Source organism: Odontesthes bonariensis, chromosome 10 (assembly GCF_027942865.1).
Source record: "Odontesthes bonariensis isolate fOdoBon6 chromosome 10, fOdoBon6.hap1, whole genome shotgun sequence".
In the NCBI taxonomy this organism is placed as follows: Eukaryota; Metazoa; Chordata; class Actinopteri; order Atheriniformes; family Atherinopsidae; genus Odontesthes; species Odontesthes bonariensis.
The window spans coordinates 32,127,159-32,141,490 of NC_134515.1; the positions used below are offsets into that span (position 1 = coordinate 32,127,159).

Below are 14,332 nucleotides of genomic sequence, written 5' to 3' on the forward strand. Positions count from 1 at the left end.
AGGACTGACAGTGGCAGGTGCATGTGAGACAAAAACTTTTTTTTTTTAAATCCTTTCAACGACAGACAAAAAGCCGTTTTACATCCACACAGACTCGGTGAAATGTCCCCCGAAGTTCGTCAAAAGCTACACGATGACGCTTATAAACAGTAACTACCAATAGCTGATTTGGCTAATTTTGTTGGAACTAATTTATTATTGTAGGAACACAGCTGGCACACAGCAGATGCAAGTGGAGCCAAACTGAAAGCTTCACTTGCTGTCGCATAAACCAAAGCATTCTGGAAACAATCCCCATGTGGTTTGAGTGAGGCCTGGGTGATGTCACACTGTGACCACCTTCTTAAAACAAGAATTCAGTTTCAATGCATAATAACACGTTGTGGTATTATGTGTAAGTAAAAAACATAAGCCAACTTAATAATGATTAAATCAAAATGCAACCTAGTTAAAAAAGAAAACAACAAAAAAAAAAGTACCATGATAATACATCTTAGCGTAACTATCTTCTTACAATGTTATACCACATAGTTTCAGCACAATTTACATTACATTTACATTTACACTTGGGTTTAAAATATAAATCTTAAGGTTTGAAATATCTGTATGAAAGAAATATGACACGACAGGGAACATTCATCAATTCACTTTCAATGCCCTGTTCAGACTTGCGGGGGAGCTGGGACATTCTCCAGAACAGGACGAAAGGTGGGGTACACCCTGGACGGGTCACCATTTCTCTAATAAATGGACTAATAAAGCCCAACAATGAGACAAGCCATATGCAATTTCAGTTACACCTACAGTCACTGTTAAAACTAACTGATCATGTTTTGAAACAGTGGGCGAAAGAAAAGCACCTGGAGAAAACCCCCACAAGAACAGAGGCTACATGCTAACTCAACACAGAAAAGTCCCAGTCAAGCTATGAGCTGTCATACAGCGAGGCAACAGTGCCAAGCACCACACCACAGCGCTGCCCGCAACAGGTCACACTTCATAGACTCCATGTGTCTGGGACTCCTGACGAGAGAGAACTTCCGCTTTCCCAAGTTCCTGAGCCACAAAGTTTCCATTTTCAGTTATTCCGTGGTCTTCTGTGGACATCTCCGGCACACTCAGCTCATCCTCGTTTTCCACTGGCGTCCTTAGCTCCTGTGTGGCTACTCTCTGCAGCTCATCTTCTGTAGTCAGACAGTCAACGCAGCCCTGGGAAAGCAAAACAATGCTGGATCAGGAATGAAATAATATCAAACACATCATATCAATTCCACGTCCCAAGAGCCAGCTTCAGTAGCCGAGGATCAGACCGCCAAGGTCCCTGCCTTCGGCCGCCGCCCAGCTCGTGGCGAAAAGTTGCTTCTGTCGTGTTTTATTTGGCAGCTCGTTCATGCTCGCACTATTTTCTTAGCGGTGGCGGAGTAATATCAACGAACATCCCGTACAAAATGTCAAATAAAACACGACAGAAGCAACTTTTCACAACAAAATTTGATATGGATTACCAGTGCACACCAGTAACCACTCCGGTGAGTTGATTATTTTGAAAACGGACGTTTATGGTGCTTTTACGGACCTATTAGGACATGCACAAGGCTTGCCATTCTGAAGCAGGTTGAGAAGAATCAAAATTAGGCAAATACCGGAGACAGCAGTAAAATTCAAAAAAGCGGTGAGGGGGGTTCTAAAACATTGCAGACGACTCATAAATGAGGCTTAATGTTGAAAATACCGCAGTTCCCCTTTAAGGATATCTTAACTCAGAGGTATCACAATGAAATGCTGGTAAAGAGTATTTGGTAACTTAACCTTTCAGCACATATATAGAACAATAACCAAACACAAGTGGTTTGGCTCTACTAGGAATATCTCACGATGAACCAACAACTGGTATTTACAGAGCAGGAGTGTAAGACTGTGGCCAAAGCTTTTAGAAAGTCAACTCTAGCTCTAAGACTATGCTAATCTATAGGGAGGCATATTATGGCTGTTATTGATACCAGTGGAGAGCGCATTTACAACTCATTGTGTAAAGCCCCTTTCAGACATGCACTCATTGCCACTAATCTGGCAAATTAATGTGTCTGAATCGTATGTCAATTTTCAGCTACTTCCATACACCTCTGTATTGTTATGCAGTTGCTGTGCATTTAGCACACCAATATGAAACGTTGTGGCACTATAACACGATTTTGTAAAAAAAAAAAAAACAGGATGAGGAAAATTTACAGAAAAGTGAACAATGTCTGAATGACGAATGCCATCAATTTAGATGATTTTTCAAGCCATTAACGTTACAAATCTCATGCCTGGAAAACACAGACACTGACTGTGGATTAAACAGCAAATGTAAATTATATTTCCTCTTGGCAACATTTCATAGAAAAGCTGGGATTTTTTTTTTTTTTTAACTATTAGATGTCACAGGAGAGGTGCATTTGTGATTCTGTATCCGATTAAACAAGGTGTCCCTGGTTGGTTACGGAGCTTTGTAGAAACAATCTGCATTGTTTATATTATGCAAATGAAGACAAACTCAAATTTACCTTCGCTGTTCCTTTCACGTACGTAGATTTATCTAACACACACAGAGGAAGGAAACACACAACTTGAGTACATCCAATGATTACTGATACTGGAAACATAGCGATAACATTTAGAGCTCAGCATACTTCGGCACAGGTAAAATATGAATCCAGCGACAAATAAGCACGCAATCAGGACAGGAATGCAGATCACTATTAGATGACTCCGCTCCATTTCAGCTGTAAGACAAGAGAGGAAGAAACACAATCACATACTGATCTTTACAGCCGTGTCACACAGATGAACTGTTTTATTTTCTCTCATAATACAAGAGAAATTGAAAATTGCTGAATTAATCAATTTAAGAATAAATGAACAGAAATATAAAGACATATGATGAAACATTAAAGAATATTAAAAGTTTTATATTTCAGCATTACTTCTGCAACTTCAATGTCTGCTGCATACTTTCTTGTTAATTGAGGAGGGACAAAATAGGAAAGAAATAGGGCAAAGAGAACAAACATCAAACGCTTCCTTTTTTAATAAAAAAGGGATTCTTTAGCTATTAAAATGCTCTAGAGGCGACACAAATATGTAGCTTAAACACGGTGTGAGTGAAAGCTCTTGATCTCACACTCAAAACCACAAACCAACCTAAACTTAGAAAGACGTAGTATCTCATGTGTGAGCCAGTTTCATTTTGAGTAACGCACAGTATCTAACCACACAGCTGCAGATGGTAGGAGAGATAAAGGTTTGAAACCTGTACAGTTCGTCAGCCTACACAAAACTTACCACATTGGTTGTCAGATATATCTGTTCCGCTTTGTTCAACGTGGTATCCTGCCTCACATCTGGAAGAATTTCACAACATTCCAATAAAGGACCACAGTTTTGTTATTGGCGACGCCACGAAGACATTAAAACAAGGGTGTGTGTGTGTGTGTGTGTATTTGGGTTGCAACGCTGTTTATGTTTATACAGAAATGCATTTCTGGTTTCAAAACTTACTCTGTCCATTTCTTACAAACGCCATCCCTTGAGCTCTCATTGGAATATGTTCCATGTGGACATTCCTGGCACACGGTGTCGTGCGTCTGATTGCCTTAAAGTTAAATGGGATTGTTAAAAACACACTCAGGCACAAAGCAGAAGCAGGAATTATCGGTCTTTAAGGTCAGTTCACTACATCAAAAATATAGGTTGTACCTTTCAACTGAACTTGAAATCCCGGGCCACAGGCGCTGTCTTGCACGCAGGTCATACAGTCTCTGCTGGAGCAGTGGAACCCCTGTTTACACATGCAGGTGGTCTTTGTCTCCGTGCTCTTGTGGACTGCAACCTCATAGTTTTTATCTGAAAGAAGAAGAAGGGTCTCCAGCTGAGAGACGAGTAACAACGAAATCAACGAAAGAGCAAGTTTGTGTGAACTGTCACAGGCTCTTACTTGGGTCACAGTAACGCTGAAGTTTACACTTGTCGTCTTTGGTGTATTTATCTTGATATTCGTTCTTCCCGCAGGCTTCACACGCAGGGACTGTACAAGTGCTATGGGGCAGCATTTTGTTCCCTGCCAAGCAAGTTGTTATTGAACAGTGTTATGTTCCTCGAACACAAGTGGCAGATGGGCTTATAGTGAGAGTTTATAGTTCTCTAATAGCTGTCTATTAATTAAAATTCTACAGCCAAATGGCTGTTAGGTTAGCCTACTAAAGTGTTCAATGTGTCTAAATAATTATACACACACACACAAAGCTAAAAGTTATCTTGCCTCAATGCAGAAAAAAAAAGACTTGTAATTGACAGAAAAGCTAATACTTTTGCGAGATCCCGCAAAAAAAAAATTCCTCCATGTCCCTTTAGGGGCTCCGTATAAGAGAGGCCATGTTAAGATATATAGTTTTTATTGCAATAACGTCTTGACATACCTGGGCTGCACATGTCGCAGCACTGACCATCCTTCTCATACTGAGTCACCGGGTCACAGTGCAGCTGGGCTGCGGCCACCGCCTGCAACACATAACAGAGAGTCTGACTTCACATGATCTCTCTGCTAATGTTTCTCTGGGAGGAAGACGGTTGGTTCACTTCCTCCGACCAGACTGTGAGGGGCGCGGTGGAAAGTCCCAAACATTCAACAGACTGTGAGGCAGCAGCTGCATGCCTTTATTTCTGTCTTTCTTCAGCATGTGTGCTCTTAATAACGTTATCTTTCTTATCGGGATTCGCACAAAGCCATATGTTAAAGAGTCATTCTATATATGCTGCAAGGAAATCGAAAGTGAAAGTAGCACATTGCCGGGGACTATCATTTCAAATTTCAACGGAATATCCGCGATTTACACAAAAAACACATTAGAATGTAAGAATAACAGAACAGTTAAGAAGTCCAAGTTACAGTAAAACAGATTGGTGAACAACTAGGCAACCTGAGCTCATTTCAGTCCAAAATTCACGTTTCTTTCTTGTCTTTTTTTTTTAAACTACGCCATAGATGAATAAACCTACTCACAATTAAAACGCTCCAGGTGAACAGCAGCCGTAAGTGCATCTTGATGAATGTTTGAGTCCCAAGATTTCGCTGCCTGTCGCTCCCACCGGGCGGTAAGACTTTTAGAATAAAAGAAGTAAAACTGTTAGAATAAAGGCTCAGCCTTCTGTAACTCCTTCCTTTTTTTACCACCCGGGGGAGGGAGGAGCTGCGGAGGGGTTTTCTCTTGACCGTTTCCTGTAAAAGCACATCATCGTCATGCCAACATATGACCTCATCCACAACGTGAGAGTGCGCACTGCGCATTTGATTGAGACTCAAGTATTTAAAAAAGTTAAGTTGACACCTTTTACTGAAGCATATATAGCGTAGGCTACTGTGCAAATACTCTGAGTTTATCAAGTGGCAGATGGGCTTATAGTGAGAGTTTATAGTTCTCTAATACCTGTCTATTAATTCAAATTCTACAGCCAAATGGCTGTTAGGTTAGCGCATTCTATAGTTTCTTTTGTCTTTGTTTATTAGCATTTTACATATGGTTTATTTAATGAGTTCAACAAAAACTTGGATCTTTATTGGTACGATGAAAAGATGTCTTTGACTGATCAGTCAGTAAAGTTACCGAATGTTCAGCTCAAAACACATATGAAACTTTTCAGTCTTACGAATATTAACTTGACTGCTTCAAATGTATATATGAACATTTAAAACAGTCACTGACCTAATTGATGTACAGTCAAACTAGGGAAGATGATTATAACGAATAACAAACATAAAAAACAGCAACAAAATCTTAGGAATGACCAAAAGGGACATTCATAGTGGGTGCACGGTGGTTAACACCATCGCCTCACGGGCCTCATCCACAACGTGAGAGTGCGCATTTGATTGAGACTCAAGTATTTTAAAAAGTTAAGTTGACACCTTTTACTGAAGCATATATAGCGTAGGCTACTGTGCAAATACTCTGAGTTTATCAGCAAAATGCACTGAAGTAAAGTAGGTAGATCTCTACTTACATACATATGGAGAGAAATGGCCACTGTCTTTATAAATTTCCCACATTGTCACCTTTTTTATGTATTCCAGCATTGAATTGTCATTACACATGCACTGTTATGTATGCTGTCACGCCCATGGGATTCTCCCCATGTTTTTAGTTTTATGTTGTATCATGTTTTAGGTTTCATGTCTTGGTTTTTGAGTTCTTTGTTTTTAGTCTTGCCATTGTTTTCCCCTCACTTCCCATGCCTGATCATTAGTTCATTCCCTTCACCTGTCCATTGTTCCCCAGCTGCACTCACTCACCCATCTCTCTCAGTTCACTATTTAGTTTCCAGGCTCCCCTGTATCTTTGTCAGATCTTTACCCTCCTTACCTGATTTTCACCCCTCATGCCACAACGTCACGTTAAGCTCAGTGTTTTCCATGTTTCATGCCAAGTCTTTTTGTTTTCGTTAGTCACAGTTATATTCATGGATTTTGTCACAGTCTCGTTTTGATATCCGGCTCAGCCGCGCTTTTGTTTAACTTTGTTTTTTGTGAAATAAACCCAGTTTGCTTTTCTACATCCTCTGAGTCCGCATCCGTATCCTACCCTGCACCCCAACCTGACATATGCGCCCCAATAGTAGTGGAGAGCGTGTGGCCAAATTTTACACATCCAACTTTATTTGGCTTTAGCTGGTTTATTATTGCACCTCACTGGAATGTCCTGACATGTTGACATGACATCCTAATAATGATGAATGGCCCATATGTAAACGCTCAAATATGTTTGATTGTATAACAAGATGTGCCATGTATCACAGTTTGGCCATCATTAATAAATCACAATGCACAATACAACAATGCAGCCTTCATTTTCCCACATCCGCCAAACTTTCTACTTTTAGTGGACGGATTTGAAAAAAAATTCATCTTTGGTAGCTCTTTGGTAGCTTTAAATATACATTAAGCTGCTTAGTGAAGCTCAGGGATAGATGGTTATTTGTGTGAATAGAACTGTGTATCGAAAGAGCAAACAGATCTGCCATGACCACTGAGCTATCAGTTGAGTTCTTTTTTATCATGCCAATAACAAGGTTGCAAATTCATGTGTTTACAAAGTGCCCAGCATCAGTTCTAAGGAAAAACAGGAGGATTTTCTTGTTTTCTTTACTCTCAACCACACATAGTCAATGGAATTCCCCATAAAGTTTTGATAAGGGGGTTTCCCACATGTTCAACAATGTAATTGCTGTTGAGGATTCCCCTCTGTTTTTTTCTTCGGAGTCCTTAAACATATACTTCCCATGTAACGTGCATAAACGCAGCTGAGAGTGAGAACAGAGTTACAGGTTCTGTTGTCCAATCGTGCAGTTACTTTGAGGTGCGGGGAGGAGCCAGTAAGCATGAACCTAATAATTTCTTTCAACACTTTCCTGCTGGAAATTCCAATGACTTCCTTTTTGATTGTCTCTGTACTCAAGTGCAATTTTTGTGCAAAGTTTTTGCTATGAAAATCTTTGAGGAATAACAAAACATATGCACAAATTTTTTCCTTAACATGTCATATTTTTCCTGAATAATAATGAAATCCCTTTAAGCAATTTCAGTTTGATATCTTATAAAATCAGATTTGGACGTAAGGACGTCTTTTGCTTTGAAAAGGAAACCCATAAATGTCCTTGTTACAGGGGTTCTAGACATATACTGTTATTTTAAATGACAGAATAAACCATTCTAATGGGTGCTGATGACTTTAGACTTTGCAACCTAAAGCCATTCATTCAACTGATTTGTGTGCCTTTTGAATTAAAAAACAAACAAACAAAAAAAGATATTTTGAGAAAAAGTAACTTACATATTAGGATTTTTTTCTCCAGTTCTAATCCAAACTTCAACAAAAATTACAAGGTTAAAATCCAGTTTTAATCATTGTTTGCACATCTTCCTTTGACTAGATATAAACTGCAGCGCTTAACAGTGTTGCCGAACAAATCTAGTTTACCATATTGCTAATCTTTTGTGGGCATTCGGTCTGATAATTTCGCTAATTTAATGAGTTGGTATCCAGGAGAACTATTCTGATCGATTCCAAAATAAATGTAGATATCTGCCGAACATTAACTCCCTTTCAGTTTGTCGATTTTCTCATAGATAAGCTTCTCTTTTTTGGGGGAGCTCTTTTTTAATGTAAGGATTCAATGGTAAATATGTAGCATTTTTCTTGTCTAGTCCAGTCTTGTCTTTCTTGACCTCAGAGAGCTTTTACACTACAAGCCACATACACGCAAACAAGAGATCATTTTAAGGTTAATTCTGATGTTAAACCAGTATTAAGCATGATTAATAAATGCCCATTGACCAAAAATGTTGATGATTCTGCATGGTATTGTCGCAGTAAATGCATTTGTATCAATTTTTAACTTGGCAGTTTCACACAGATGTCCTTTTTGTGAAATAAAAGAGATAATTTTTCATTGTTTTGTGCAATTTTTCTAGATTACTGCCTCTTTTTGGAGTACTTGGTAACATCTGGGAGTCTTTGGTGAACATTTCACTGAGCAGGTTTTTCTTTTTGTTGAACATTTTGCCAGGACAAGCAAAATCTGGAAGATAATGTCATGATTCATGTTATTTTTGTGTGTTTTTCTGGTTTGTTTGTTTAGTTTTCTTAGTCTAGCCTTCCTATTTCCTCAGTTCCCTCCTGCCGGTCGTCAGCTGCACTCCCTTCGCCTGTATCAATCCTCCTCAGCTGCTCCCATTCACTAATCACTCTCTCCACAGTATTTAGTCTCCTAGTTCCTTTCAGTCTTTGTCAGATCTTCCGTCTAACTGCCCCGTCTTACTTCCCCGTCTTACTTCCCATGATTTTTCCATTGTTATTCCCATGGTCATCCCCGTCAGTCTTGTTCTTACTCCTGTGTTATGTACCGTCTGGTTTTTGTTTCTTCTTAGGTGTTTTTTGGATTGTTCAAGTTTAGTTTATAGTGCTCCAGCTTGGCTGTGATTTTCATTTATATTTATAATAAACCCCCTTTAAGTTTCCTTCTGGCTCTTGTCCCGTGTCTGCACCTGGGTCCTCCTCCTTTGCCAAACTGTGACAGATATAGTTTTTCATGAAATTTGGGATTAGGAAGGTATACTTTTCACTGTAAAAACTTTTTGAAGATGTGTTGATTTGAAGTGTGATAGATTTTGTAAAATTCATTTGAAAAAATGTTTGTTTATAACTAAAAAAAACCCAAAAAACTTTCACCTTCTCTGCCTGCCTGCCTATCAATCTGTTTTTTCTTTGGGATCTCCCCTCTGAGTATGTATCTCTTCTCTAAAACAGTAAAGAGAAACAGTGAAAAAGTACGAAACCAAAACTGAACCAAAAAGTTATGACTGGAAACTTATGCAATGTGCAAAATGATTACAGTCTGCTCCATAGTTTGCTATAGGAAACTTGATCTGATTTTCTTGAATTCTGTTTGGTAAATGGTACTACATTTTATATTGATAGACATGAGAAGTGTCATGAAAGCTATTGAGGATTAGTTTATCAAATAGATAAAACTGGATTACTGTATGATATTATACTTTCTGCTATCTCCTGCAAAGTAGCCACAGGTTTCCTGTTTCCCTGCGCTCTCTTGTGGATAAAAAAAAAAGAGGGTGCAGGGAGTTTGTACATTGTCTTGCAAGTGGAGACGTGTTGCTTGATTACAAAATCCTTGCTGTTTTTTTCCTTGCAGAAAAAGCCTGAGTGCTGTGTGGGCGTGGTTAGACAGGCAGTGACAGATACCTGAAAAAAAATGTAACCTGAGCTGAAAGAGGGCGGTGGTAGGGGAATAATACAAACCACAGTGTTTTCCTCTTTTCCGGTTAGTAAGGTAGATTTCTGTTGTGGTTCTGCATGACAAATATAACAAGACAAAATTCTGTGTTATTATCGAAGAACCATTTAATCAACTAAGCTTCTGCATGGTCTTTTGTGTCTGTAAACACTTGCGATGCCAAGTTTAGGATTAAAGAAGAAAGACAATCTGTCCAGGATGGATAGACACATCACAGACTTGCCACAGGTAAGATTTCTGCTTTGAAATAACACTAGAGGGACGAACTGCAATAAGTTCCTTTAACAGCAAATGTCAAGTACTAATTTAACATTTTGATGACCGCTGAAAATCAGTACTTTTGCTGATGAGTAAGAACAGCTCTACTGGATTCTTCATTCCAGAGAAAATGGTTCTCTTGCTTTCATTGACATCACATCTGTGCAGCATTGTTGTGGTTCTGTTTATGGTAATATCTCACGCATGTCTTACTTCCTCTATGCCACTTGACTTCCCTAATCTTGGTACTTTCCAACATCAGGAAAGTTTATTGACTCTCAAATGTTACAGATAATGATTGACTTTTCACCACAATGATGTTTCACTGACCTTTGACTCACATGGCGCAGACAAATGAAATGGAAAAATCAGTTTCATTGATCCTGAAGTTAATCAGTTTTCTAACTGAACATTAAAGCACTGCTTGAGTAATGCATCTGATGTTAATTATGGTTAAAAGAACAGTATATAGATGGTACACAGATTTGGAAAACATAGATAACTATAGATGGGAAAGAACTTTTTACTAACATGTTTAGTGATTTCTACCTTTCTTTTTCTTCCAGCTGAGCAATGAGATGCAGCTAAGCATCATGAACAAGGTTAAGAATGGAGAGTTATCCATTGACGACGCTCTGGACCAGGCAAGAAATGACGGGAAGCAACTCCTCAAACTAAAGAACCCACCTAAAGAAGTAGGTGTCTAATCTGAACACAAACAGAAATATGATGTCATAATTACATAATAAAAAGATTTATTGCATTATATTTTGCATTGACAATGGATGGAATGAGTGATTGTAAAGAGTGCAGAGTTCTCCATTGTCTTTGATTTCAATTCTGGCCTGCAACTTTACTTTTTTTGGTTCACTCATACTGCCCAGATACTTCTTGGCAGCCGTTTCCGGTAACATTGTCCCCCAGGCTTTACGCTTTCTGCTCAGTGATAAACACATGGCAGACAATGTCATGTGAGTTTGGAGAACCTTGAGCTTGCTGTTCCCTCTGCTTCTATTCTTCATTCAGGCCCTTGCTTTGCATTTGCTGCAGACATGATAGTGGTAGCTTACATTTCAATTAAATTTCAGCAACTCCACCAGGGAAATGAGTGGCAGTATATAATTTGCGTCCTTTTTTTCATTCTGATGGTTCTACTAGAAAAAAAAAAAGCTCAAGAAAACAAATATTTAAAAATGTGTCTCATGTTTTTTATATCTTCCTCTGTTATTTTAACTTTGCTTTGTTAATAAGCTACTGAGCCTGTTGGATCAGTTTTAAACCAAACTGTTTACGGCACTTAAAATTTTCTAGAACTAGTTTCATGAAAGAATGGGGAAGGTGGAGTCAAATTTCTCAGAACTCTTTTTCAAGAAGGAATGGGGAAGGTAGATTTTGTTTTTATGCAATACTTTAGGAGGAAACAATGAATGAGAAAACAATACCCCCCCTTGTCTATTCCAGACTAAACCATTTTGGTTTGTTGCTTTTTTAGGAACCACCACCCTCGCAATACAACTTCAGTGTTCACAAGAATGGTCGCTACAGGTGGCAGAAGAGGGTTCTTCAGGTGAGCTGAAAAACCAATGACAACAGAAAATGGACTGCACTTTTATAACACTTTTCTAGTCTAGCTGACCACTCAAAGCACTTTTACACTACTTGCCACATTCACTCACACAGTCTATACAGTTTTTCAGGCTACATGGTGTTCCGTGTCTTGCTCGAAGACACTTGGACATGTGGCCCGGGGTCGAATCGACCTTCTGTTTGACTGCCGACTGGTCTTTCTCCTGAGCTACAGGAAAGAGGACCAACAAGAATCATTTGAAGCAGTACATAACTAGAGTGATGCTTAGTGGGTCAGCATGCAAGAACAGATGTTTAAAAGATACATGTGTTACCATATCAACAGTCTGAGGTTAGCCTGCTAACTTGCTCTTTAGTGCCAAATGAGAGGCAAGGATTGTGGGAATATCAACAGTTTTGTTTGTTTTTTTTACACAAGAAAAGAAAAAAAAAACATCTTTACTGTGTTATACTTTTTGCCTGTATATAAACCCTCCTGTCGTAAACATCTAGATTGATTTCAAGACCAAAATGCTGTGCAGCATAGAGAAAGGCATCATCAAGCGCCAACTTCCCTTCTCTGCTGTCAAGAGTTGTGATGATGGAGTGGGTTCCAGGTTCTCAATTTCCTTTAAAAGACATCATGATTATGAACTGGAGGCCACATCACTGGAAGACAAACATAAGGTAAATTTATACCATGTACCTTGTATTGGTTACATGTACTGTCATAAAAGTAAAGTAGTATGTGAAAAACAGCATTCCTTTGTGGACAGTAGTTATGGATGTTTGAAACAGAAGTTTCTCATGTTTGTGACTTTCTGCTTCGTGCAGATGATTCAGCTTGTGAATCAGATCATCTATGGGAACATATACATTGATTCTGAGGAGGACAAGGCAGAAATGCACCAGCAGCTTTCGCAGTCACACAGCCTTCGAGAGGGTGTTTTGTTACTGCACAGAGGAGGCCTGGCTTCATTCAAATGGGTGAAGTACGGATGTGTCCTCATTATTGCAGCACTGCTATTGTATAAATTCAGCATCTTTGGATATGTAAATGCATTTTTACTGCGAGAGAGGCAATGTCTCCTACTTCTCTAAAATGTGGGAAATAATATGTAGATGTGTATTTTAAACTTTGGCCTTCAGTGGATGAATACAAAAAAAATGTTTACAGGCAAACTTAGAAAATGCAGTAAAAAGCATTCATCTGAAATTACAATTAACAAAATATATATGTTCTGGACTGTGGGGTGACTTTAAGTGGGCCCTGAATTGCTTCTAATTTTGCTGAGCATTGATGAGAGGATTGATATAGCGAGATGGTATTTGTAAGTTTGTCAACCAAGGTAATTTTCCCCTGCTACCTGCTACCAGCCTTTTAAACGTGTTGTGAGACGTAAATAATAATGATGAGACAGGAGGCGGAGGTGAGTCGAGTCCGTTTACTCTCCACAAAACAATTATAAAATACAACAACGGGAACTCATTAACTGGCACCCTAACTAGGAAACATGTAAACAGTATAGATTCTAGAACTGGCATATCCCATAAGCCCTTGCTCTCAAAGGTACAAGCCCCCTTTTGAATGTCTCTCCTATATTCCTTATCGTGGGTCACCACATTGTAACCCTAAGATGGTTGATATAACAAGTTTATTCATGACGACAATGTTTTAACAAAGAGCTTCAAAGGCTCTGGAAGGGAGATATCCATCCATCCATCCATCATCTCCGCTTGTCCGGGGATCGGGTGCTGCTGCCTCCGCGACTTTATTATTAGAAACAATAAAGTCCCTGGATTTCATGTACACTCCCTGCACAAATAGTATGCAACAGTTACTTCAAATAGTAGCGTGTAAAAGTTCTTTATATTTTGCTTCCAAGGAGTCAGACTTTCTTATTTACCCTTAAACTGGTTTTAACAATTATCTACAGGTTTTCTGAAGGTCTTTCAAAGCTTTGCTTTGGATATTGGAAGCTTTTTCATTAATTTTCTCTCATTTTTAATTCTTTACTTGAGCATTTTAAGAGGAATGTTTTTTTTGTTTTTGTTTGCCTAGCTATCTACAACTTACCCATGAGTAATTTAAGTATAAAAAAAGAACCTAATGCAAGAACTGAACCAACTAGTGTCTACACATCAAGGACAACTTAGCAAAAAATACATTTTAAACTGTATCATTACACCTTGTTAACAGCAGCCTGTTGCATATCTCCCCCCCCCCCATTTGTTTTAGTTGCATCAGAGAAAAATACCAAATATAACACAGTTTGACTAAATTAAGTTGTATTTAGCATTAAGAAAAGAGTTATTAGCTGAAAACGTGGCATATCTCAACAGGAAGTGTAGTGTGTCCATTAAAAAAACATTAAGGAAACTGGACAAGTGGAAGACAAAAGAAGTGGCAGGCCTAAGAAACTATCTACAGCAGATTAACAGTTTCCAAAAGTGATGCTGTTAAGAAATAGGAAAAGAGCAAAGAACTGACACAGGATCTGAGTGATGTGTCTGGCCCCTCAGTTTATCCATCTGCTGTTCACCCAAGCCTCATTAGAAATGGCGTACATGGAAGAGTGGCTGTCAAGCCATTCTTAAGGAAGGGAAACAGGAAGAAAAAGCCAACATCCAAAGAAGAGCTTTGGAATGTCCTTCAAGAAGC

General features: G+C 38.8%; 2 protein-coding genes across 3 annotated transcripts in view; one reads left to right on the forward strand and one right to left on the reverse strand.

Moving 5' to 3' along the window:
- Positions 1 to 173: 173 nt before the first annotated feature.
- On the reverse strand, positions 174 to 5,235 carry cd40 (CD40 molecule, TNF receptor superfamily member 5). The gene is made up of 9 exons (XM_075475298.1): positions 5,042 to 5,235; positions 4,458 to 4,539; positions 3,977 to 4,099; positions 3,739 to 3,885; positions 3,541 to 3,634; positions 3,325 to 3,383; positions 2,673 to 2,765; positions 2,547 to 2,578; positions 174 to 1,209 (listed from the first exon to the last, which is right to left on the reverse strand). The coding sequence occupies exons 1-9, from the start codon at positions 5,078 to 5,080 to the stop codon at positions 991 to 993; spliced, it is 888 nt and encodes a 295-aa protein (XP_075331413.1). The 5' UTR covers positions 5,081 to 5,235; the 3' UTR covers positions 174 to 990.
- Positions 5,236 to 9,861: 4,626 nt separating this feature from the next.
- The window catches only part of LOC142389994 (uncharacterized), a 60,873-nt gene continuing 56,402 nt past the window's right edge, over positions 9,862 to 14,332 (forward strand). Inside the window, exons 1-5 of one of the 2 annotated variants that reach the window (XM_075475296.1) lie at positions 9,862 to 10,074; positions 10,671 to 10,799; positions 11,597 to 11,671; positions 12,184 to 12,357; positions 12,505 to 12,662. In XM_075475296.1, coding sequence (XP_075331411.1) covers positions 10,003 to 10,074; positions 10,671 to 10,799; positions 11,597 to 11,671; positions 12,184 to 12,357; positions 12,505 to 12,662 — 608 coding nt within the window. In that variant the 5' untranslated portion in view covers positions 9,862 to 10,002. Of the gene's footprint in view, positions 10,075 to 10,670; positions 10,800 to 11,596; positions 11,672 to 11,793; positions 12,358 to 12,504; positions 12,663 to 14,332 lie in introns of those variants that run through there. The other variant, XM_075475297.1, reaches the window with a different exon arrangement.